The sequence below is a fragment of the Ranitomeya variabilis genome, chromosome 1, assembly GCF_051348905.1.
Source record: "Ranitomeya variabilis isolate aRanVar5 chromosome 1, aRanVar5.hap1, whole genome shotgun sequence".
NCBI classification, from domain to species: Eukaryota; Metazoa; Chordata; class Amphibia; order Anura; family Dendrobatidae; genus Ranitomeya; species Ranitomeya variabilis.
The window spans coordinates 790857643-790878011 of record NC_135232.1 but is presented as its reverse complement, the minus strand read 5'-3'; the positions used below and the strand labels follow the sequence as shown (position 1 = coordinate 790878011).

Below are 20369 nucleotides of genomic sequence, written 5' to 3'. Positions count from 1 at the left end.
CTCATGAAAATAGAGTGGCTGAGAATGCGGTAGATGTACAGCAAGGCGAATGATGCTATGAGATTGTTTATGCATTGGATATGAGAATATTCGCCAAGCTGCCTCTGGTGCACTGACATATCTTGAATCCATGATTTGGTGTGTTTCATCATGTTGGATGTTAGTCTGGCAGATTTCAAGATTGGCTTTATCATGTCCTTTGTAGACGTATTTAAATAAATATTTCACAGCCTGAATGGAACCACAAACTTCGACATTTATATGGCACTTGTATTTTAATAGCAGGAACGGATTATATGGAACCACCCACGAATTGTCAATCATGTTAGAATGGTGTTGAAAAGATGGGCCAAAGTGTCTGCGATAAGTAGGATAGGCGTCCTTAGCTATGATGGTTCTTGGTTGCAAATCTTTAGGGAAACCTTTTGTACACTTCCCCAGATCCATACAGGGAGAATTTGGGTTGTGTTTTCCACACGGACCATGAATCATATGTTGGAGAACAATTTTATGGAGCTGAGGGTAGTGGGTAGGATTGGGAATTTCAGCCCACACTGTATTGTCTATGTCCTCCTCAGTCCTTAATTTGGAGTTGCTGTCCAGAATAATCAAAATGTGAGCGTGTGGAAGGCCACGTTTTTGAAATTCAATTACATGAACCATAGCGCAAACTTTCCCAAATAATCCGTTGTTAATGTCTTTTAAGAGTGCTTCCAGTTTTATTTTGAAAACACGTGCCACCAAATCAGGTCTATGTTCCACACGCTGCCAAGGTTCCAAATTCTCAGTAATCTCATTCCATTTCGGATTACAGGTCATGGTGATGAATAGATCAGGACGACCATATTTAGTCACAATAGCCATGGCATCCTGGTACCGCTGCTGCATATTCCTGGGACTGCCTTCAAACGAAGATGGTAAAATGACCGTTTTTCCAATGGGGATGCCCTTCTCAATGGATTTTTTCTGGAGATGTTCCTGGAGTACACAATAATCCTCTACTTTCAAATCCTTTTGGTGTTGACGGATATAATTTAGGCGATTTGCCTCGATTTTCACATAAGCATCCACTAAGTACTGCTGAGTGAGTTTGCCACCATTCAGGAGTGGATTAAACTGATTACGGACAGACAGCACATAGCAGTAATATTGCAGTTGTGTAACTCTGCGTGGACTTTGCCCTTGTTGCTTGAGGCCATCATGCCAGCCCTGGTCTCCGTAAGGGAAAAATAAAGGATAGAGTAAAGCATCTAAATTACTGTGTAGAATGCTGACCTGTTGTGTTCTTGGCGCCAAAGGATTTTTGGGGTCCGGTTGTAAATGTATTAAAATATCACGATTAAATGGTGGCTCTCCATTGTCATTTTCAAATACGACAGCAACTTCATTGACAGTTGGATTATTATATCGGCGAGGGTCTTGATTCCGATCTTGTTTAAGGGCCATGATGATATTTGGCATGAGAGTGCCATTAGCTTCAGCTTTAAGATGTTCTTCATGTTCCACATCTCGTAACATTTTGTAGGCAGCAACAAAGGGATTCACATTGTCTAACTGAAGAGCAATTATACTCATCAAAGTGGGATGACATTTTTGATTTTGTTCACAGTTTAAACGTTGTTCATTCGCGGTAGCGGTATCCAAAATATACAGTTGGGCATAAGCTGGAACTTGATCATCACTGGGATGTAGGGTTCCAGTACGATGATATATTTGTCCATGTATACGGAAACAGTAAGGGCCATGTCCAGGTGGAGGGGATATATTGGCACCCATGGAGGCGAAAGCAAATGAGCTGTTAATACTACGAATATTTTCCATGAGATTCTTACTGAACTCACTCTCTCCCCTGTCAGCAATCGTTTAAAGACCTCGGGATATTGGGGTATAGGTATATGCACTTTACTCTTGTGACAACACAGAGTAAAATTTTTATCTGCTGGTATCTCAGCATTAAAATGTAATGCTTGACAATGTTCACATAAATAGTTCATAGGACCACAGGAGTGTTCTACTATGGTACTGTCATCATTAGTAAAACCTGTAGGATGTTGAGGTACAGGTTGTGGTAACGGAGCATTGGAATGTTTCTTTAAGCCAACATATATAAAGCGTGGACCTGGTAGAGGATCTTCACTGTCCACAGATTCAATCACTGAGGAGTTTGAAGGTGTATCGTGGTCAGGGTTTATTAATATGGAGGTGCAAGCGGTTTTTTTGCGCCGTTCACGGCGTGCACCAGCTGCATTTGGTAATGGTTTGTTTGTTGCCTTAGAAGAGTCAGGTGTGAAGCATGTCTTATAAGCAGACTTAACGGTGTACAGGCGACGGCGTTTATCATTTGGAGTGTAAGTAGGACAGTGTTTGCGCTTACGTGCAGATTTACCAACGGTTAAAGGAGCTTCAGGCTGCACACATTCTATGAATGGAGACAAAGAAGCTGTATTGTGGGCAGAATCTATGACTGAGGACGTGGAAATATTATGTTTGCAACGTTGAGAGCGTGCAGCAGCAGCTTTATTACTTAATCGATTAGTTTTGTCCTCAAAAGACTCATTAGTAATGCGTTTATTGCAAGCAGCATTAACAGTGTCCAGGCGCTTCTGTCTGTCCTCTGTAGTCTCGTTAGCACGCTGTTTCCGCTTACGTGCGGCATCGGCGGCTTTTCGCTCTGCGTCATTGGTATACTTATTATCAGACCTGATGTTACGTGCGCCATCAGCAGCTTTGGGCTCTGTGTCATTAGTATACTTAACAGTGTCCAGGCGCTTGCATCTATCCTCTGTACTCTTGTTAGCATGCTGTTTACGCTTACGTGCAGCATCGGCGGCTTTTCGCTCTGCGTCATTGGTATACTTATTATCAGACCTGATGTTACGTGCGCCATCAGCAGCTTTGGGCTCTGTGTCATTAGTATACTTAACAGTGTCCAGGCGCTTGCATCTCTCCTCTGTACTCTTGTAAGCACGCTGTTTGCGCTTACAGGCAGCATCGGCGGCTTTTCGCTCTGCATCATTACCATACTTTATATCACACCTGATCTTACGTGCGCCATCAGCAGCTTTGGACTCTGTGTCATTAGTATACTTAACAGTATCCAGGCGCTTGCATCTATCCTCTGTACTCTTGTTAACACGCTGTTTGCGCTTACGTGTGGCATCGGCGGCTTTTCGCTCTGCATCATTACCATACTTTATATCAGACCTAATCTTACGTGCACCATCAGCAGCTTTACACTCTGTGTCATTAGTATACTTAACAGTATCCAGGCGCTTCCATCTATCCTCTGTACTCTTGTTAACACGCTGTTTACGCTTACGTGCGGCATCGGCGGCTTTTCGCTCTGCATCATTACCATACTTTATATCAGACCTGATCTTACGTGCGCCATCAGCAGCTTTGGACTCTGTGTCATTACTATACTTAATAGTGTCCAGGCGCTTGCATCTATCCTCTGTACTCTTGTTAGCACGCTGTTTACGCTTACGTGCGGCATCGGCGTCTTTTTGCTCTGCATTATTAGTATACTTTATATCAGACCTAATCTTACGTGCGCCATCAGCAGCTTTGGGCTCTGTGTCATTAGTATCCTTACTATTAGAGCTCATGTTGGCTAAGCTAAACAGCTTTAAGCGTGGTGGTGGCAAACAACAGGTTAATAAGAGGCAGTGTCAGGTAGTAGGAAAATAGCCAGTTAATAATAGGCAATAGTTCTTTGCAGGAATACAGATATTAATAAATAGGCAGTTTATATTGCAGAGAAATTGCTGGGCAATAATGGACAATGTCCTTATGTGGCAAATAGAGCAATATACCCAGTGTGGCAAAGAAGAGGTTAATAAACGGCAGTCTCTCAGTATAACAGTCAGTGAATAATAGGCAGTATATGGAGAAAACACCAAACAAAAGTTCAAAATTGGTGTGAAAATGTCACTGAACCACTTCACAACTAAATATATATAGTTTTGGTAAATGGTATTATCATTTTTTTGACGAAATTCGGCAGGAGCTTGAAGAGCGACGTCACTGGGACCGCCTCCACGCAGTAGAAACTTGCTGTGAGGTAAAAATTCAAAAATCACACCAAAATGGCGGGCGGAGTGTGTCACAGTACGGCACATTTCTGATTGGTCGCTCGCGGCAGGCGGCAACCAATCAGAAAAGTGCCGCGCACCACGAAGGCATATATCTTTGTCCACCCTGAGCGGGTGTAGGACGCTGGTGACGTCACTTATCTCCGGACATTATCTCCGGACAAAGCCACGGAAGTTGGCACAAATTGCCGGAAGTAGTATTCTAGGCAATTATATATTAGACTAGATGGCAGCCCGATTCTAAAGAATCGGGAGTCTAGAATCCATATATACTTTATTTATTCAAATGTAAGAATAATACAATTAATAAATAATAGTAAGAAAGAACAAAAAATGGCTGTACTCACCAGCTCTTGACAATTCTTGACAGTACGGCACATTTCTGATTGGTCGCTCGCGGCAGGCGGCAACCAATCAGAAAAGTGCCGCGCACCACGAAGGCATATATCTGTGTCCACCCTGAGCGGGTGTAGGACGCTGGTGACGTCACTTATCTCCGGACATTATCTCCGGACAAAGCCACGGAAGTTGGCACAAATTGCCGGAAGTAGTATTCTAGGCAATTATATATTAGATTTTAATGTTATCAGTGTTTACCTTTGAACGTTTATATTGTATTGTCCTGTCACCAGCCATGTGTACAATTATCGGCCGAAAGCCTCTCTGGAACCAATAATCACCCCATGTAAAGGTATCTTTATAAGTTAAAGATTCAGAATACTATGACTTTTATCATATCCTGAACAGTCAAGTTTTTTATGAACCGTTAAGGTTTTCTGGTTGAAGTAAAAAAAACTCTTGAGTGTTTACAGTTTGAAACCATAAAATGTTGAAAAATTATGTCATTCTTGAGTATACCACTCAATGGTGCTCATAAACGTGTCAAATTTGATCTATAATATACTTTAATATACGTTACTTTAATCTTTAATATACTTAAGAACAGGGCCCCAGACATCACACAGGGGGTCTGAAACACCGCATAGTGGTCCAAAATATCGCTGTGCTCTGCCTGGGGCCCCATATGCTGCCTGGGGCCCCTGTGCTCTGCCTGGGGCCCCATATGCTGCCTGGGGCCCCTGTGCTCTGCCTGGGGCCCCTGTGCTCTGCCTGGGGCCCCATGTTCTGCCTGGGGCCCCTGTGCTCTGCCTGGGGCCACTGTGCTCTGCCTGGGGCCCCATATGCTGCCTGGGGCCCCTGGGCTCTGCCTGGGGCCCCATATGCTGCCTGGGGCCCCTGTGCTCTGCCTGGGGCCACTGTGCTCTGCCTGGGGCCCCATATGCTGCCTGGGGCCCCTGTGCTCTGCCTGGGTGTAGGACACTGGTGACGTCACTTATCTCCGGACATTAGCTCCGGACATTAGCTCCGGACATTAGCTCCGGACAAAGCCACGGAAGTTGGCACAAATTGCAGGAAGTAGTATTCTAGGCAATTATATATTAGATGATACCATAAGGCAGATAACGGACTTATTTTATCTATCACCCCAATAGAGATTTATTTTATAGGTCACAGTTTAAGCTAAGTTATAATGTCCTGTTAGACAGGAGTTTTTCTATTGCTGTTTCCCATAGTTTTTTCTGTATAGACAATATACCCCTCCCAGGGCATTTGTCTCCAATCCTGTTTTCTCTATCGCCTCATTGGGGGACACAGGAACCATGGGTGTATGCTGCTGCCACTAGGAGGCTGACACTATGCATAAAAGTTAGCTCCTCCTCTGCAGTGTACACCCCATCAACTGGCATTATGAACCCCAGTTTAGCTTAGTGTCAGTAGGAGGTGGATACGGATCTTTTATTAGACCCTTATCTACCTCAAATGTGCGTCATTCCCTGTCAGGTTTCCGGAGGGATACAGCGTGAATTGTCACAACTGTAATCCCACAATGTGGACTATGAGTACGGCGTGTACTGCCACCCCTTATCCTCATAGATCCCACAGCAGGACCAAGACCCCTAACACAGAAGAGTGTTGAGGAAATTCAGGCCAGTCCTTGCTCCGTCTCCCACCCACTCGCCCTGCAGAGCCTGTCGGTTGGTGGAGACGAGGACGTCCATCGGCATCTGGACGTCTGATCTTATTCCCTGCAATGAGGTACCTCTCTCTTTCTCTTCCAGGACATTACCTTCATGAGTGATCCACGCGACGTGGGATGAATGAGGTGTGTATTCATTAGCCCCCTCCTCAGATAGGGACTGTTCTGGGTGGGGGGCGCAGGGCTCGTTCAGGGTTACCTGGAGGCTCTTTCCTCCAGGTGCTTCATCATACCCGGCGTTTTCCTTTAACGCCGCGTCTTGTGCCACAGGGTTTCCGCCCTACAGCTCTCCCAGGGGGTTGCCGCTGTGTCTGGGGAAGGCCTTTTGCAGGCGGCCCTGCTTTTTTCCCCTCGGCGGCTGGCAGCCGCTCTCTTCCACCTCACAGGCGGTCGCCGCTTACTAATTTAGGCCCCGGCTTCTGTTCGAACCTAGTCCACCGCCACGACTCCGCCCCTTCCCCTCTCCTTCGGGCGGGCTTTTCTCCCGCCCGTCTTTCACCTCCTTTTCCTGTTTCTCCGGCGAGCTCCGCCCACCGGCGCCATCTTTGTCCTCCCGGACTGCGCGTCTAGCCCTGCCCACTCCTCCCGACATAGTAGCGGGCTCACCTGCTGCGCTCGGCACCTTCTTGGTCCCCCGACGGTCTGATGACCGGCTCTGCCCGCTCCTCCGCAAGACCCCAGCGCAAGACTCCAGAGTCAGCGATTTCGGTTCCTTACTGCACGGTTGGCTCCGCCCCCTCTTCCGGCCTTGGAGAGCAGGCTTTTTGCTACCCCACACCCACAGTGTGACCCTGCACCCCCTTGGCGGTCACCATTTTCGGCGTGGGATTCTGCTCTGATTGCTTTGCAGGACCTGCTCTATTTTCGCAGCCTACAACCGGAAAGCTACAGGACGCCTGCCGTGAGTAGCTCTGCCCTCCTGTCCCCTAACCTTCTGACATTTTTTCTCAGAGGCCCGTTCGTCATGTCTAATTCTAAGGGAGGTCGCTCTCGTCCTCCTACTTCTTCCTCTACTTCCTCTGCCTTAGTCAAACACTTTGTGTGTTCGTCTTGCAACTGCAAGCTTCCCTCAGGTCAGTCCTCTCTCCTCTGTCAGGCCTGCAGCAACCCCATTATGCCTACCGCCCAGGATCCCCCTGCTGCTCCGCTTGAGTGAGGCCTTCACCCCAGGTTGGGCTTCCGCTCTGTCACAATCTGTAGCGGATCTAACACTGGTGTCCCAGACCCTTGTGTCTGTGCTTGATAGGTTGCCCCTACAGACTCCCGCAGTAGCCAGCGGGTCGCAGGAACCTCCGTCCGAGCCTCCCATTATAGGCCGCAAAAGATCCAGACAGGAACGCCGGTCTGAGTCCTCTTCCCATTCCATCTTGCCCCCACGGTCCTTCTCTGAGATCAGCTTCACCCCGATCCTCTTCACCTGAGTCAGGCGAAGCTTTCTCTGATGCGCCTTCAGAGGATAACTTTGAGCTGGATTCGAACCAAGTCGCTAGCATGAGGGATATGGTTCAGAGTCTCATTGGAGCAATCAATCAGACCTGTGGCATCAAAGATTCCTCTACGGAACCCGCAGATCAGGCGGTTTCGTTTAGATGGTCTAAAACACCTTCCAAGGTTTTCGCTCCTCATCCTGAGTCCGATCAGCTTCTGACCAGAGAAAGGGAGAATCCGACCAGACGCTTTCAAAGAGGAAAGCGCCTTGGCGTCTTATATCCTTTTTCTCTGGATCTCATCGCCAACTTGGACTTCTTCTCCCTCTGTGGATCCGCCAGTTTCTAGACTTTCCACCAACACAGTCCTCCCGCTGGCTGGCGGAGCGTCTCTGAAAGATTCCAACGGCTTTTGCTTCCACCTGGGTTTCGAAGTCTATATCTGAATGGGCCAAACAACTCCATCGGAGCCTTCTGGCCGAGCTCCACCAGAACAGCTGGCGGAACTTGCCACCCAGATTTCTCACTCTGGGGAATACTTGGTCTCTGCTTCCCTGGACGCCGCGTCTTGTGCCGCTCAGGCGTCTAGTAATGTTGTTGCCATCCGTCTTACCATTTGGCAGGCAGATATGTCATCAAAAAAGTCCCTTACAAGTCTGCCTTTTAAGGGATCTCGTCTCTTCGATTCCAAGCTGGACCAAATTATTATGGACGCTACCGTGGGCAGAAGCTCCCTTCTTCCCCAGTCCAAACCTCGCCGGCCTCCTCCTAAGCGGCAATTTCGACCCTTTCAGCTTTTTCGTCGCTTTGCGGCGTCAAACTCCTTTTCCCAGCAGCAACAGAGGCCACAGGCACATCAAGAGAAGAAGACGGCATCCTTTAGACCCACTCCTTCCTGGTGTTCCCGCTACTCCCAAGGTAGATCTTCCAGGTCTAGGACTGGAAGATCCACCTCGGCCTGACTCACGGCAAGACCCTAGCGCACCTCCCAAGCTGGGCGGCCGTCTCCTCTTCTTTAGGGACGTCTGGATCACCTCAGTGGAGGACGCATGGGTCAGGGAAGTGGTATCCTTAGGATACAAAATAGAGTTAATTTCACGGCCCCTGGATCTTTTCTTCGAATCCCGCCCTCCAAGAGACCCCACTCTAGTTCCGGGTTTCTTTGCAGCCATCGCTTCCCTCCTCAAATCCGGGGTAATCGTTCCCGTTCCAGAAAAAGAACGGTTCACAGGTTTCTATTAAAACCTGTTTGCGGTACCAAAAGGGGACGGCAAGGTTCGGCCCATTCTGGATCTCAAATTGCTGAACAAGAGGGTTCGTCTAAGACACTTCATGATAGAATCCCTTCGTTTGGTAATCGCTTCTATGGAGGCTCAGGAATTTCTGTGCTCTATAGACATCCAGGACGCCTACCTCCATGTCTCTATATTTCCGGGACATAACAAATTTCTTCGTTTTGCAGTACATCAGGAGCATTTCCAGTTTGTCGCCCTGGCGTTCGGTCTCGCAACCGCTCCCAAGGTTTTCACAAAGATCATGGCAGCACTGATAGCCATCTTGAGGATCAGAGGCCTGGTGCTCTTTCCGTACCTCGACGACATACTCATCAAGGCCCCGTCCTTTTCTCAGGCTCACGAAAGTCTGTCCATCGTCCTCGACACCCTATCCCATTTCGGGTGGCTCATCAACCGGAAGAAGTACTGCCTTGTTCCCTCTCAGCGCTTCTTATTTCTGGGCATGCTCTTCGACACCCGTCAGTCCATTGTCTTCCTTCCCGAAGAGAAGAGAACGATCCTTCACCGGGAAGTTCGCTTTCTCCAGGGTCCTCGGCTTCCCTCCTTCCGATCGGCCATGAAGGTTCTGGGGAGGATGGTTGCAACATTGGAAGCGATTCCCTTCGCCCAATTTCACTTTAGACCTCTTCAGCAGGCGATTCTCTCACAGTGGGACAGGTCTATCCTTTCCCTGGATCGCCCGATTTGGCTTTCGCCCCAGGTCAAACAGTCCCTCAACTGGTGGATGACGTCACCTCTCATCTCCCAGGGCAGGTCCTTTCTTCCAGTTCACTGGCAGGTGGTGACGACGGACGCCAGCATTCTCGGCTGGGGTGCGGTGGTTCGTCACCTGATGGTTCAGGGTCGTTGGTCGGCACAGGAGTCATCCCTGCCGATCAATGTCCTCGAGATTCGGGCCATCTTTCTGTCCCTTCTTCACTGGGAAAGGATCCTCAGGGGCCTGCCAATTCGAATCCAGACGGACAATGCCACATTAGTGGCATATGTCAACCATCAGGGGGGGACTTGGAGTTCTCTGGCCTTGGCCGAGGTATCCAAGATCCTCCTTTGGGCAGAGGCAACGGTCCCGGTGATATCTGCGGTGCATATTCCCGGCGTGGACAATTGGGCTGCCGATTTCCTCAGCCGCGAGGGCCTCGCGGCAGGGGAATGGTCCTTTCATCATATTTGATCCGGATGTGGACCCTGCGGCTTTCCGAATCAACAGGAAGGTCCCTCGGTTCGTCTCCAGGTCCCGCTATCCTCTCGCAGTGGGTGTCGACGCTCTGGCCATTCCTTGGTCGCAGTTCGTGCTCCCCTATCTGTTTCCACCCCTGCCCTTGCTTCCCAAGCTGTTTAAAAATGATCACAGCGGAAGGGGTGCTGGTCATTCTGATCGCCCTGGATTGGTCCAGGAGATCTTGGTTCGCAGAGATCGTCAATCTTCTCGCAAACGCCCCTGGCGGCTTCCAGACAGACCCGATCTGCTGTCTCAGGGTCCGATCTGCCACCGGAATTCTCGGTCGCTCAGTTTAACGGTGTGGCTGTTGCGGCCGCAGTTCTAAGGGCGTCAGGCCTTTCGGATCGGGTGATTCATACTATGATCCAGGCTAGGAAGCCTTTGTCTTCCAGGATCTACTATCGTACCTGGAAGGCTTATTTCCGTTGGTGCGAGTCCAATCACGTTTCACCTATGTCCTTTTCCCTTCCTTCCATTTTGGCCTTCCTTCAGGCAGGACTGGATGCGGGCCTTGCCCTTAGTTCCCTAAAGGGCCAGGTTTGTGCGCTCTCCATCCTCTTCCAGAAGACGTTATCTTCTCAGCCACAGGTCAAGACTTTCCTTCAGGGAGTAGCCCATTTTGTCCCTCCATACAGGGCGCCTGTGGATTCATGGGATCTCAATCTTGTGCTGGAGGTGCTGAGGGGTTCCCCCTTTGAGCCTCTCAGGGAGGTTTCACTGTCAGTCTTGTCTTGGAAGGTGGCCTTTCTTGTGGCCATCACCTCTATCCGGCACGTTTCTGAGTTGGCGGCCCTTTTTTGCCGACCTCCTTTCCTGGTTATCCACCAGGACAAGGTGGTCTTGAGGCCTCCGCCTTCTTTCCTTCCTAAGGTGGTTTCCACCTTCCACCTCAATGAGGACATTGTCCTACCCTCCTTTTGTCCAGCTCCGACTCATCCTCTGGAGCAATTGTTGAACAAGCTGGACCTCGTCAGGGCGGTGAGGATCCACCTGGCTAGAACGGCCTCTTTCCGGAAGATGGACTCTTTTCGTCATTCCTGATGGCACGCGCAGAGGCCTGCCGGCTTCCAAGGCGACTATTGGTCGCAGGATTACCGGGTCAGGAACAGAGTGCCCCCTCCTGGGATTAAGGCTCACTCTACCCGGGTAGTCAGCGCCTCCTGGGCGGTGCACCACAGGGCTTCCGCCCTACAGCTTTGCAAGGCGTCAACCCTGTCTTCTATCCACACGTTCACCAAATTTTACAAGGTCCATACCTACGCTTCGGCGGCCGCCAGCCTAGGAAGAAGGATCTTGCATGCGGCAGTGGTGAGTCCTCTGACCTGATGGAAGTCTGTTTTTCCCGCCCCAGGGACTGCTTTGGTACGTCCCATGGTTCCTGTGTCCCCCAATGAGGCGATAGAGAAAACCGGATTTTTGGTTGCTTACTGTAAAATCTGTTTCTCGGAGCCTTCATTGGGGGATACAGCACCCTCCCATATTATTCAGTTTCTGTTGTTTTGTGTTCTATGACTGTTCACAAACATGAGAGCTGTAAACATGAGGTTATTTCAACCTTATTGTTTTTTCTTTTCCTACTGCTTTCTCACTGAGGTTCATAATGCCAGTTGGTGGGGTGTACACTGCAGAGGAGGAGCTAACTTTTTTTATGCATAGTGTCAAACTCCTAGCGGCAGCAGCATACACCCATGGTTCCTGTGTCCCCCAAGGAAGGCTTCGAGAAACAGATTTTACAGTAAGCAACCAAAAATCCTGTTTTCCAAACTATTACTACTGTGATTTGGTTCCCTTCTCAGCTGGTGGCACCAATGTGGAGGACAAAACTTTGAAGAGGTCATAGCAATGAGTCAGTTATGTAGCAGAAATTCAGACCCAACTATTGGTGGCGTGTAATTGCAGTATGCCTTTATGGTCTAGATTTTCCTCCTCAAATAATGTATAGGTGAGGTCCATGCTGCCATCCAACTGTACAGAATAACTTTGTGTTGAACAGGACCTAAATTTTTTATCTTTTGCTCTATTGACTCTGGAACAGATTGTTTCCTTTCCTTTTTTTTGCCCTTCCATGCCAAAGTTATTTCCCCTGGTAATAAAGATGAACATTTTCTCTTCAACCAAATGGGCGCATACCACAGAACTTCCTTGTGGCAATACACTTCTTCTCCTCTATGGAACTTCTATGATATACCCCCACAAAAGGGCAGGTTCAAGGGGCAAACATGCATCTTTATTACCAGAAAGCATAACTTTGGAACTTCTGGGCAGAAAAAAAAGCTGTTCCAAAATCTGAGGAAGTAATCAGATGGCTTAAAAGCAGTTTTCCGAATTATGCCTAGAATAATGATGAAATACCAAAAGGTTAATCATTTAGTTTCTTGCTTCAGAGCTACATCTCTGGTTTGCTCGCCTTTTTTTTTTGTTTGCTTGGCTGCAGCAGTAATGTCCCATATATGTTGCATAACCTTTCCTCTCCTGCCAACTGCAGTATACAGCTCATGACCACTAAGGCCATTCATCACTGCGCCCTTGTTACCAAATGACAAACGGGAGAGGCAGAGTATGTCACACTGTATCAGCAGAAGCGAAGAAAAAACCTTGTTAGGAAATTATGGTTAGTATAAACTAATCCTATGTTTTTTCTAAATAGGATTTTTTGAAATGAAGATGAAATACGATGAAAGCGATAACGCACTTATCAGAGCATCTCGTACCCTCACAGACAAAATCAGTGACCTTTTTGGTAAGATAAATTAATTTGTTCCACCTTTTGTATAAGTTTCTGTTAGTGATATGCATCATCACTTGTTTAGGCTTTAGCTGCAATTACTACTCATGTAGGTTCTTAGGCAGAAAACTCTCATTTGTGGCCATTTATAACTTGATTCCCTGTAAATCGGCAGCATTTTTTGTCTGTAAAGGCCAACATAGGCTAAAATTATGGAACTATATAAAGGCTATTGTGAGTTGTCTGCTGTGTTCAATCCTTTTTCTGCTTTTGATATGGTTCCCCTAATACAAATAACATTTCTCATGATCCCTCTGGCTATGCAGAAGGGGTAGAGTTTCATCATTTTACACTTGCTTTTCTGTAAATATTATCTAAAGGTGAGCAAGTGATAATTAAGTGACAAAACTACTGTCCCTTGACTCATCTGAGTCTCAGTATTTTGTATGATACAGCGTCAGCCTATCTCCTCTACCTTCTGCTTGTGATAGGTTACTCTGTCAGTTTTTTTTTCATGCAGGAGGCAGGGGGAGCAATCTAAAGCTGGATCTTCTAGAAATGCACAGGATTTTCAGTACACATAACAGCAAGTTGGAGACTGAGCTGCTGTCTAAAATGAATGCATGTTCTAAACTAGTGTTCAAATAATATAACGTGAGTGCCCATAATAGAAGGTCTAAACAAACGGACGCAACTAAGTTGAAATTACACTGCTACAATATTGCTGGGGTGTGAGCAGTGTAACTTCAAAAATTTGCATGATTGCTACTTTAATCTCTTCATGCCCCATGATGGAAATATGCTGCTTTGTTGTACATGGCTCTGATTGCTGTTGATAACCCATTAATTGCTGCTGTCAATCACTAATGGCAGCATTTAAAGGGAACCTGTCACCAGTTTTGGCTGATATGAAGTAAGGCCACCACCTTCCAGGGCTGTTATATAGCATTCAATAATGCTGTGTATTGGCCCCCAACCTGACCTGTAAGACAAGAATAATAACTTTTATTATACTCACCTGCGGGGCGGTCCTCCTGCTTGCTTCATGTTGATGACACGTGCCTGCATCACCCACACAATCTCCTTGGCATCGCGTTCCTGCACAGGCGTACAGACCCGACCACCCCACACGTGAGTATAATAAAAGGTATTTCTCCATCGTCTCATTGGGGTACACAGGACCATGGGTGTTACGCTGCTGCCAGTAGGAGGCTGACACTAAGTAGATTCAAAAAGATTAGCCGCTCGTCTGCTGTATACATCCACACACTGGCTCCAGCCAAAACAGTTGAAGCTTGGTGTCCGAAGGAGGCACATGTGCTCTGATTTTCAGACCACATCTATAGCTTAATCTGTTTTTTATTTTAGATTTTTTTGTTTTCTCAAAGGATTACAGAGGGGCTACGGATCCCTTAAGGGCACCGCTCTCCCCAAACCTACAACAGGCGGGAATGTGGATTCTCGCCTCCCCGTACCCCCTCCTGCATTGTTTTTTACTTGTATGCCTGTGATATTGTCCAGGAGCAACGAGTCCCTTCAGGGCACCGCTTTCCCCACACCGGCAACAGATGGGAACGTGAAGTGTCGCTTCCACGTACCCCCCTCTGCAAACATGCTCATCCAGCCTTTTTGTGTGCCGAACCAACAGCCCTGTCCCATCCTCTGGGAGTAAACCCCTTGGATGTCCAGAGGCGTTTACTGCATCTGTGTGCCCCCCACTGCATCACCCCTGACGAACAGCGGCGATGGAAGGAAGGAGGACTGCCCCTCTCTGACCACGGAGTGTGTGGATGGGGGGTTCCTGCACCATCCACTCTGAAGCCGCTGGCCTGGAAGCAGCGTCACCCTTGGTTTTGTGCTTCCTCGATCATCTGCGGCGGCTCCATGCCGGGACTCACACCGCTGGTAAGATGGGCTGAGTGTGAGTCTGAGTCACGGTGGAGGGCTCCCGCAGAAAGGCCCTTGAGCGCTATTCCCCGTGGTGTCCCCCCTCCCCCGGGTGCCACTCCTGCCGGCCGCAGAAATTTAATTCTCGGCTTGTGCCTATTTATGGGTGCAATTTCAAGGCTCCGCCCACTTGATGACGTCGCAGCCGTAGCTCTGCCCACTTGAGTTCCCTGAACTGGCACTTCTCGCACACTGCGAGACTTCCAGCGTGATTCTCACACTATATTCGCCCCCTCAGCAATTCCCAGGGCCATCTTTACTCCACCCAGCTAACTCTTTCCACCTGCTGGCACAGCGTTCAGCGGAATCCAGCTGCACTTTAGAGGGGCACAGTGGACCTGGAGGACTGAACTTACTGGGCACAGGACCTGAGTAAGACCTCTGACCCTCCAGCAGACACAATCACCACATTGGCCCTTCCCTGCAGTATTCACTGGGGCTTACAAGGCACTGCACTCCCTATTGGAGTATATTGGCGGAATCAGAAACATACTGTGGTACATCATGTCACTCCCTAAGACATCCAAGAAGGTTAACAAGGCACATACGGTGTATTTCACCTTATGTACTAGCTGCCAAACTTAGTTACCATGGAGTCATGGTACGCCACTCTGCAAAGCTTGTGACCCCGAATGCGCTCAGGAGCCCTCCGCCGCTACCGAAACCAGTGTACCTAGTCCCCCTGAGTGGGCTTCGTCACGGTCACTGGCCAAAGCAATAAAGTCCCTCCAAGATCCATCCTCTACCGGTCAAGGTCTTCGCCAGCCTGTCTCTGAGAGTTCCTCTACCTCACGGGAACACTTGGCCAGCAGGGGCCATTCTCAGACAAAAACTCCACAGGCACCTAGAAAAAGGGCCAATAGCACTCCGTCACCTGGGCCCTCTCGTGCCTCGGCATCCGTGGGCTCAGTCTCCCGTTCCCCCTCACCTGGGGCTTGTAGTGGCCAGGACTCTGCGTCTGATTTTGAGATGCCCCTGGACCTAGACTCACTGGATTCACAGACGATGGTGGACAGTCTCATTGAGGCCATCAACCAGACTTTAAAAGTTGACTAGGACCCTAATTCTGTCCCGCCTCAAGCGGTGTCCTTTTAAGAGGACCAACTGCCCTATTAGGGTTTTCTCCAACCTCCCCGAGTTACATTACATCGTTTGACAACAGAGAGCGACCAGACAAACGCTTTGCAGGTCAGAAGCCTATTGAGGCGAGATACCCATACCCTCCTGTCCTTACCAGATGGTTCCTTAATTAAAGATCTCACGGACCGTTAGATGGAGAACCTTGCCCGTTCGGTTTTCGAAGCCTCGGGCTCGGCACTCTCTCCCTCTTTTGTCTCGGTGTGGGGTAGCTAAAGCTATGGTCTCTTGGGCAGATACCCTGAGCCGGACCATTAAGGACAGTGACCTCCCCCCCGAAAGCAGCAGACCTGGCCTATCAGATCTCCATGACCGGGGAATATTTGTTGCACGCGTCCCTAGACATGGCTTACTGTGCTGCGCTTGCAGTCTCAAACACCATCACCATCTGACGGGCACTGTGGCTCAGGGAATGGCGAGTGGACTTTGCGTTCAAAAAGTCCCTGACGTCTCTGCTTTACCAGAATGGTCATTTATTTGGAGAGAAGCTGGATCAGCTTACCTCGGACGCCACAGGTAAGCAGAAGACTAGGAGACCTTTTCGTTGTCAAGAGACGTGTTTCCAGTCCTTTTTGAAGCAATTTCAGTTGGTCCAGTGCGTGGGTCCCGGGCATGGAAAACTGGGTGGCAGACTTCCTCAGCCGTCAGGGTCTCACCTCGGGGGAGTGGTCACTTCATCCGGAGGTCTTCCAACAGATTTGCCATCGCTGGGGGACTCCATGTGGACCTGATGGCATCAAGGCTAAACGCCAAGGTGCCTCAGTTCATAGCCCGGTCCCGGGATCCAGAGGCCATTGGGGCGGATGCACTGGTCCTTCCGTGGCGTCAATTTCATCTTCCTTACATGTCCCCCCCCCCACTTCCAGTACTTCCAAGGATTATCAGGAAGATCAAGACGGGAGGGATCCCGGTTATCCAAGTTGCACTGGACTGGCCTTGCAGGGCATGGCACCCGGAGTTGGTTCAGCTAGTCATTGACGTTCCCTGGCGACTACCGGATTAGCCAGATTTACTCTCCCAGGGCTTGATTTCCCACCAGAACTCAGGGGCCTTGTGTTTAACTTCCTGGCTGTTGAATTCTGGGTCCTAACACAAGCTGGGTTCTCCCAAGAAGTGGTTTCCACTATGATTAGCGCCCAGAAGCCTGCATCGGTACGCATTTATCACCGCACCTGGATATCTTTTATCTCATGGTGCAGGAAATGTGGTTGTTCTCCTCTTCCCTTGTCCATCCCGACTATATTGGAGTTCCTTCAGACCGGTCTGGACTCAGGCCTAGCGTTTAGTTCCCTCAAAGGCCAGATTTCTGCTTTATCAGTTTTGTTCCAGCGCCAGATTGCTTCTAAGCTGCAGGTGAAAACTTTAATTCGGGGGGTCTCCCATGTGGTACCCCCCATAGAAGGCCATTGGATGCCTGGGACCTTAACTTGGTCCTGGGTGTCTTACAGGAGGATCAGTTTGAGCTGCTGTAGGACGTCTCTCTTGCTCACCTTTCATGGAAGGTCACCTTCCTGGTTGCGGTGACATCGATCAAGCAGGTATCGGAGCTAGCCGCTCTTTCCTGTCGAGCTCCTTTTCTAATCTTTCACTAGGACAAGGTGGTTCTCGTTTTGCCCTGCACCAATACTGCATTTTGAAAGGGCTCTCCACACTCTGGATCTAGTGAGGGCTCTTAGAAGCTACATCTCCCGGACGGCGTCCTTCCACAAGACGGATGCCTTATTCGTTGTTCTTGAGGGTCATAGGAAGGGATTGGCCGCTTCAAAGTCCACAATAGCTAGGTGGATACGCTCGGCTATTCAGGAGTCCTACCGTCTCAGAGGCAAGCCTATCCTGCAGGGATAAAGGCACACTCCACTAGGTCGGTGGGTGCCTCCTGGGCCATTCGGTACCTGGCTTCGGCAGAACAGGTTTGCAAGGCTGCAACCTGGTCCAGTCTGCACACCTTCTCAAAGCATTACAACATTCACACTTAGGCCTCCGCAGATGCAGGCCTGGGAAGAAGGATCTTGCAGGCGGCGGTAGCACATCGCTAGGCAGCTGGCACATGGGGTTTGTTCTGTTATGTTTTTTCCCCACCAGGTATTGCTTTAGGACGTCCCATGGTCCTTTGTCCCCCAATGAGGCGACGGAGAAACAGGGATTTTTGTGTACTCACTGTAAAATCCTTTTCTCTGAGCCATTCATTGGGGGACACAGCACACATCCTGTTAGCCTGACGGCTTGAGTATGTTCTTTGGTTTGACATTTTATACCCTCATATGATGATCATGATCTTCTACTACTTTGTCACTGAAGTGGTTCACCTGGAGCCAATGTGTGTGTGTACAGTATACTGCAGAGCAGGAGCTAATCTTTTTGTATCTTAGTGTCAGCCTACTAGTGGCAGCAGCATAACACCCATGTCCTGTGTCCCCCAATGAATGGCTCGAAAAAAAGGATTTTGCGGTGAGTACACAAAAATCCCTGTTTTTCTTGTCTTGCAGTCTGGATTGGGGGCAGATATACAGCGTTATAGAATGATGTATATCAGCCCTGAAAGGTGGTGTCAGTCAAACCTGGTGACAGGTTCTCTTTTATGTGCATAATCCCACCTCCGTGACTTAATCGCAGGATTTTGATGAGTTGCTAAGGCAACTACCCTCCTCCGTGACTGTGTGGTGCGTGGGTGATGCTGCACCACACCCAGATGGTATGAGGTTCACGAATACAGCACTTGAAGAAATGGATGTTGGCTTTGAGGGCCCCTTAAGGGCCCATCTAAAGCAGGAGGTGAAGGAACTATCATACTTGGCTGGATGAGTGTCTGTAGAAATTCCCTCCTGCCATTGGGAAAGTTGGGCCAGAATACATAAAGGTAGGCAGAGTAAAGTTGAGCAGAAGCGTTATCTCCTCTTCCCTATAGGTACCGTCACACATAACGATTTCGTTAACGATATCGTTGCTTTTTTGTGACGTAGCAACGAAATCGTTAACGAAATCGTTATGCGTGACAGCGACCAACGATCAGGCCCCTGCTGGGAGATCGTTGGTCGCTGCGAATGATCAGGACCTTTTTTTGGTCGCTGGATCACCCGCTGTCATCGCTGCATCGGCGTGTGTGACGCCGATGCAGCGATGTCTTCACTGGTAACCAGGGTAAACATCGGGTTACTAAGCGCAGGGCCACGCTTAGTAACCCGATGTTTACCCTGGTTACCATTGTAAATGTAAAAAAAACCCAAAACACTACATACTTACATTCCGCTGTCTGTCACCGCCCCTCGCCGTCAGCTTCCCGCACTGACTGTGAGCGCCGGCCGTAAAGCACAGCACAGCGGTGACGTCACCGCTGTGCTCTGCTTTTACTTTACAGCCGGCGCTCACAGTCAGTGCGGGAAGCTGACGGCGAGGGACGGTGACAGACAGCGGAATGTAAGTATGTAGTGGTTTTTTTTTTTCACATTTACAATGGTAACCAGGGTAAACATCGGGTTACTAAGCGTGGCCCTGCGCTTAGTAACCCGATGTTTACCCTGGTTACCCGGGGACTTCGGCATCGTTGGTCGCTGGAGAGCGGTCTGTGTGACAGCTCTCCAGCGACCACACAACGACTTACCAACGATCACGGCCAGGTCGTATCGCTGGTCGTGATCGTTGGTAAATCGTTTAGTGTAACGGTACCCTATGACTTATTTTAATTGGCTTTAAGCATTTGCTAATATGGCAAGTGTCATAGGTGAATGGTCGCCTGATCATTGTTCGGTCCAAATTTGCTACATGGATGTAATTGGTGAGGCATATTGTTTGTATGGGGGAATGGCCCGGTAGCAATACATTGAGAAATTTCATCAAGGTAAGGCTTTGCTGGGTGGACCGTAACTTGTAGTGCTTTTCACAGCACAGGGATATTACAGGTATTAGCTAGGCCTGTGCCATCAAGAGCAGACATCCGCCGTAATTGCCAAATCGAACCATAATTCTTATCCTGACATTCTTCCGATGTTGCAGGAACTACAATATCTAGTAGTCGCCCTCTGTTACCCCATTGACACTCCTGTAGTATGATTGCAGGACATCAATGAATTCACATGGCAGTAATAATGAATTGCAATAAAAAAAGTAACTGCAGTGCATTATGGAAGTAATCACGTGAGCCAGTCAGATAGTGGGATTAAGAAGAATGTCTAAAAGGGCCAAGAATTATTTTTGTTTAACCTACACCTCAAAAAGCAGAAAGTGCCAATAAATTCTACCAGGCAGCCAGGAAAAAAAAGCACCGAACAAAAGCAAGCCCTCATATAAAAAAATAACCAGTTCTTGGTTTTACTCTGTGTTGCCACAAAAGGCTTTCCTTGCTCAATAGAAATATTTCTGTATTTGTACTGATGTATCCTAAAACCGTGCAATGAAAAATACAACTTCCCGTTTTTTTCGGACTATAAGACGCACTTTATTCCCCCAAAATTTTTTACAAGTAGTGTGGCGGCAGCAGGAGTTGGCTGATT

At 48.7% G+C, this 20369-nt stretch overlaps 1 protein-coding gene across 1 annotated transcript in view; it reads left to right on the top strand.

Annotated features, from left to right (window-relative positions):
• Positions 1-20369, top strand: part of TIMM44 (translocase of inner mitochondrial membrane 44) — a 102441-nt gene that overhangs the window by 66044 nt on the left and 16028 nt on the right. The window contains exon 8 of the mRNA XM_077273093.1: positions 12721-12813. Within this exon, the coding sequence (XP_077129208.1) occupies positions 12721-12813 (93 nt within the window). The remainder of the gene's footprint in view (positions 1-12720; positions 12814-20369) is intronic.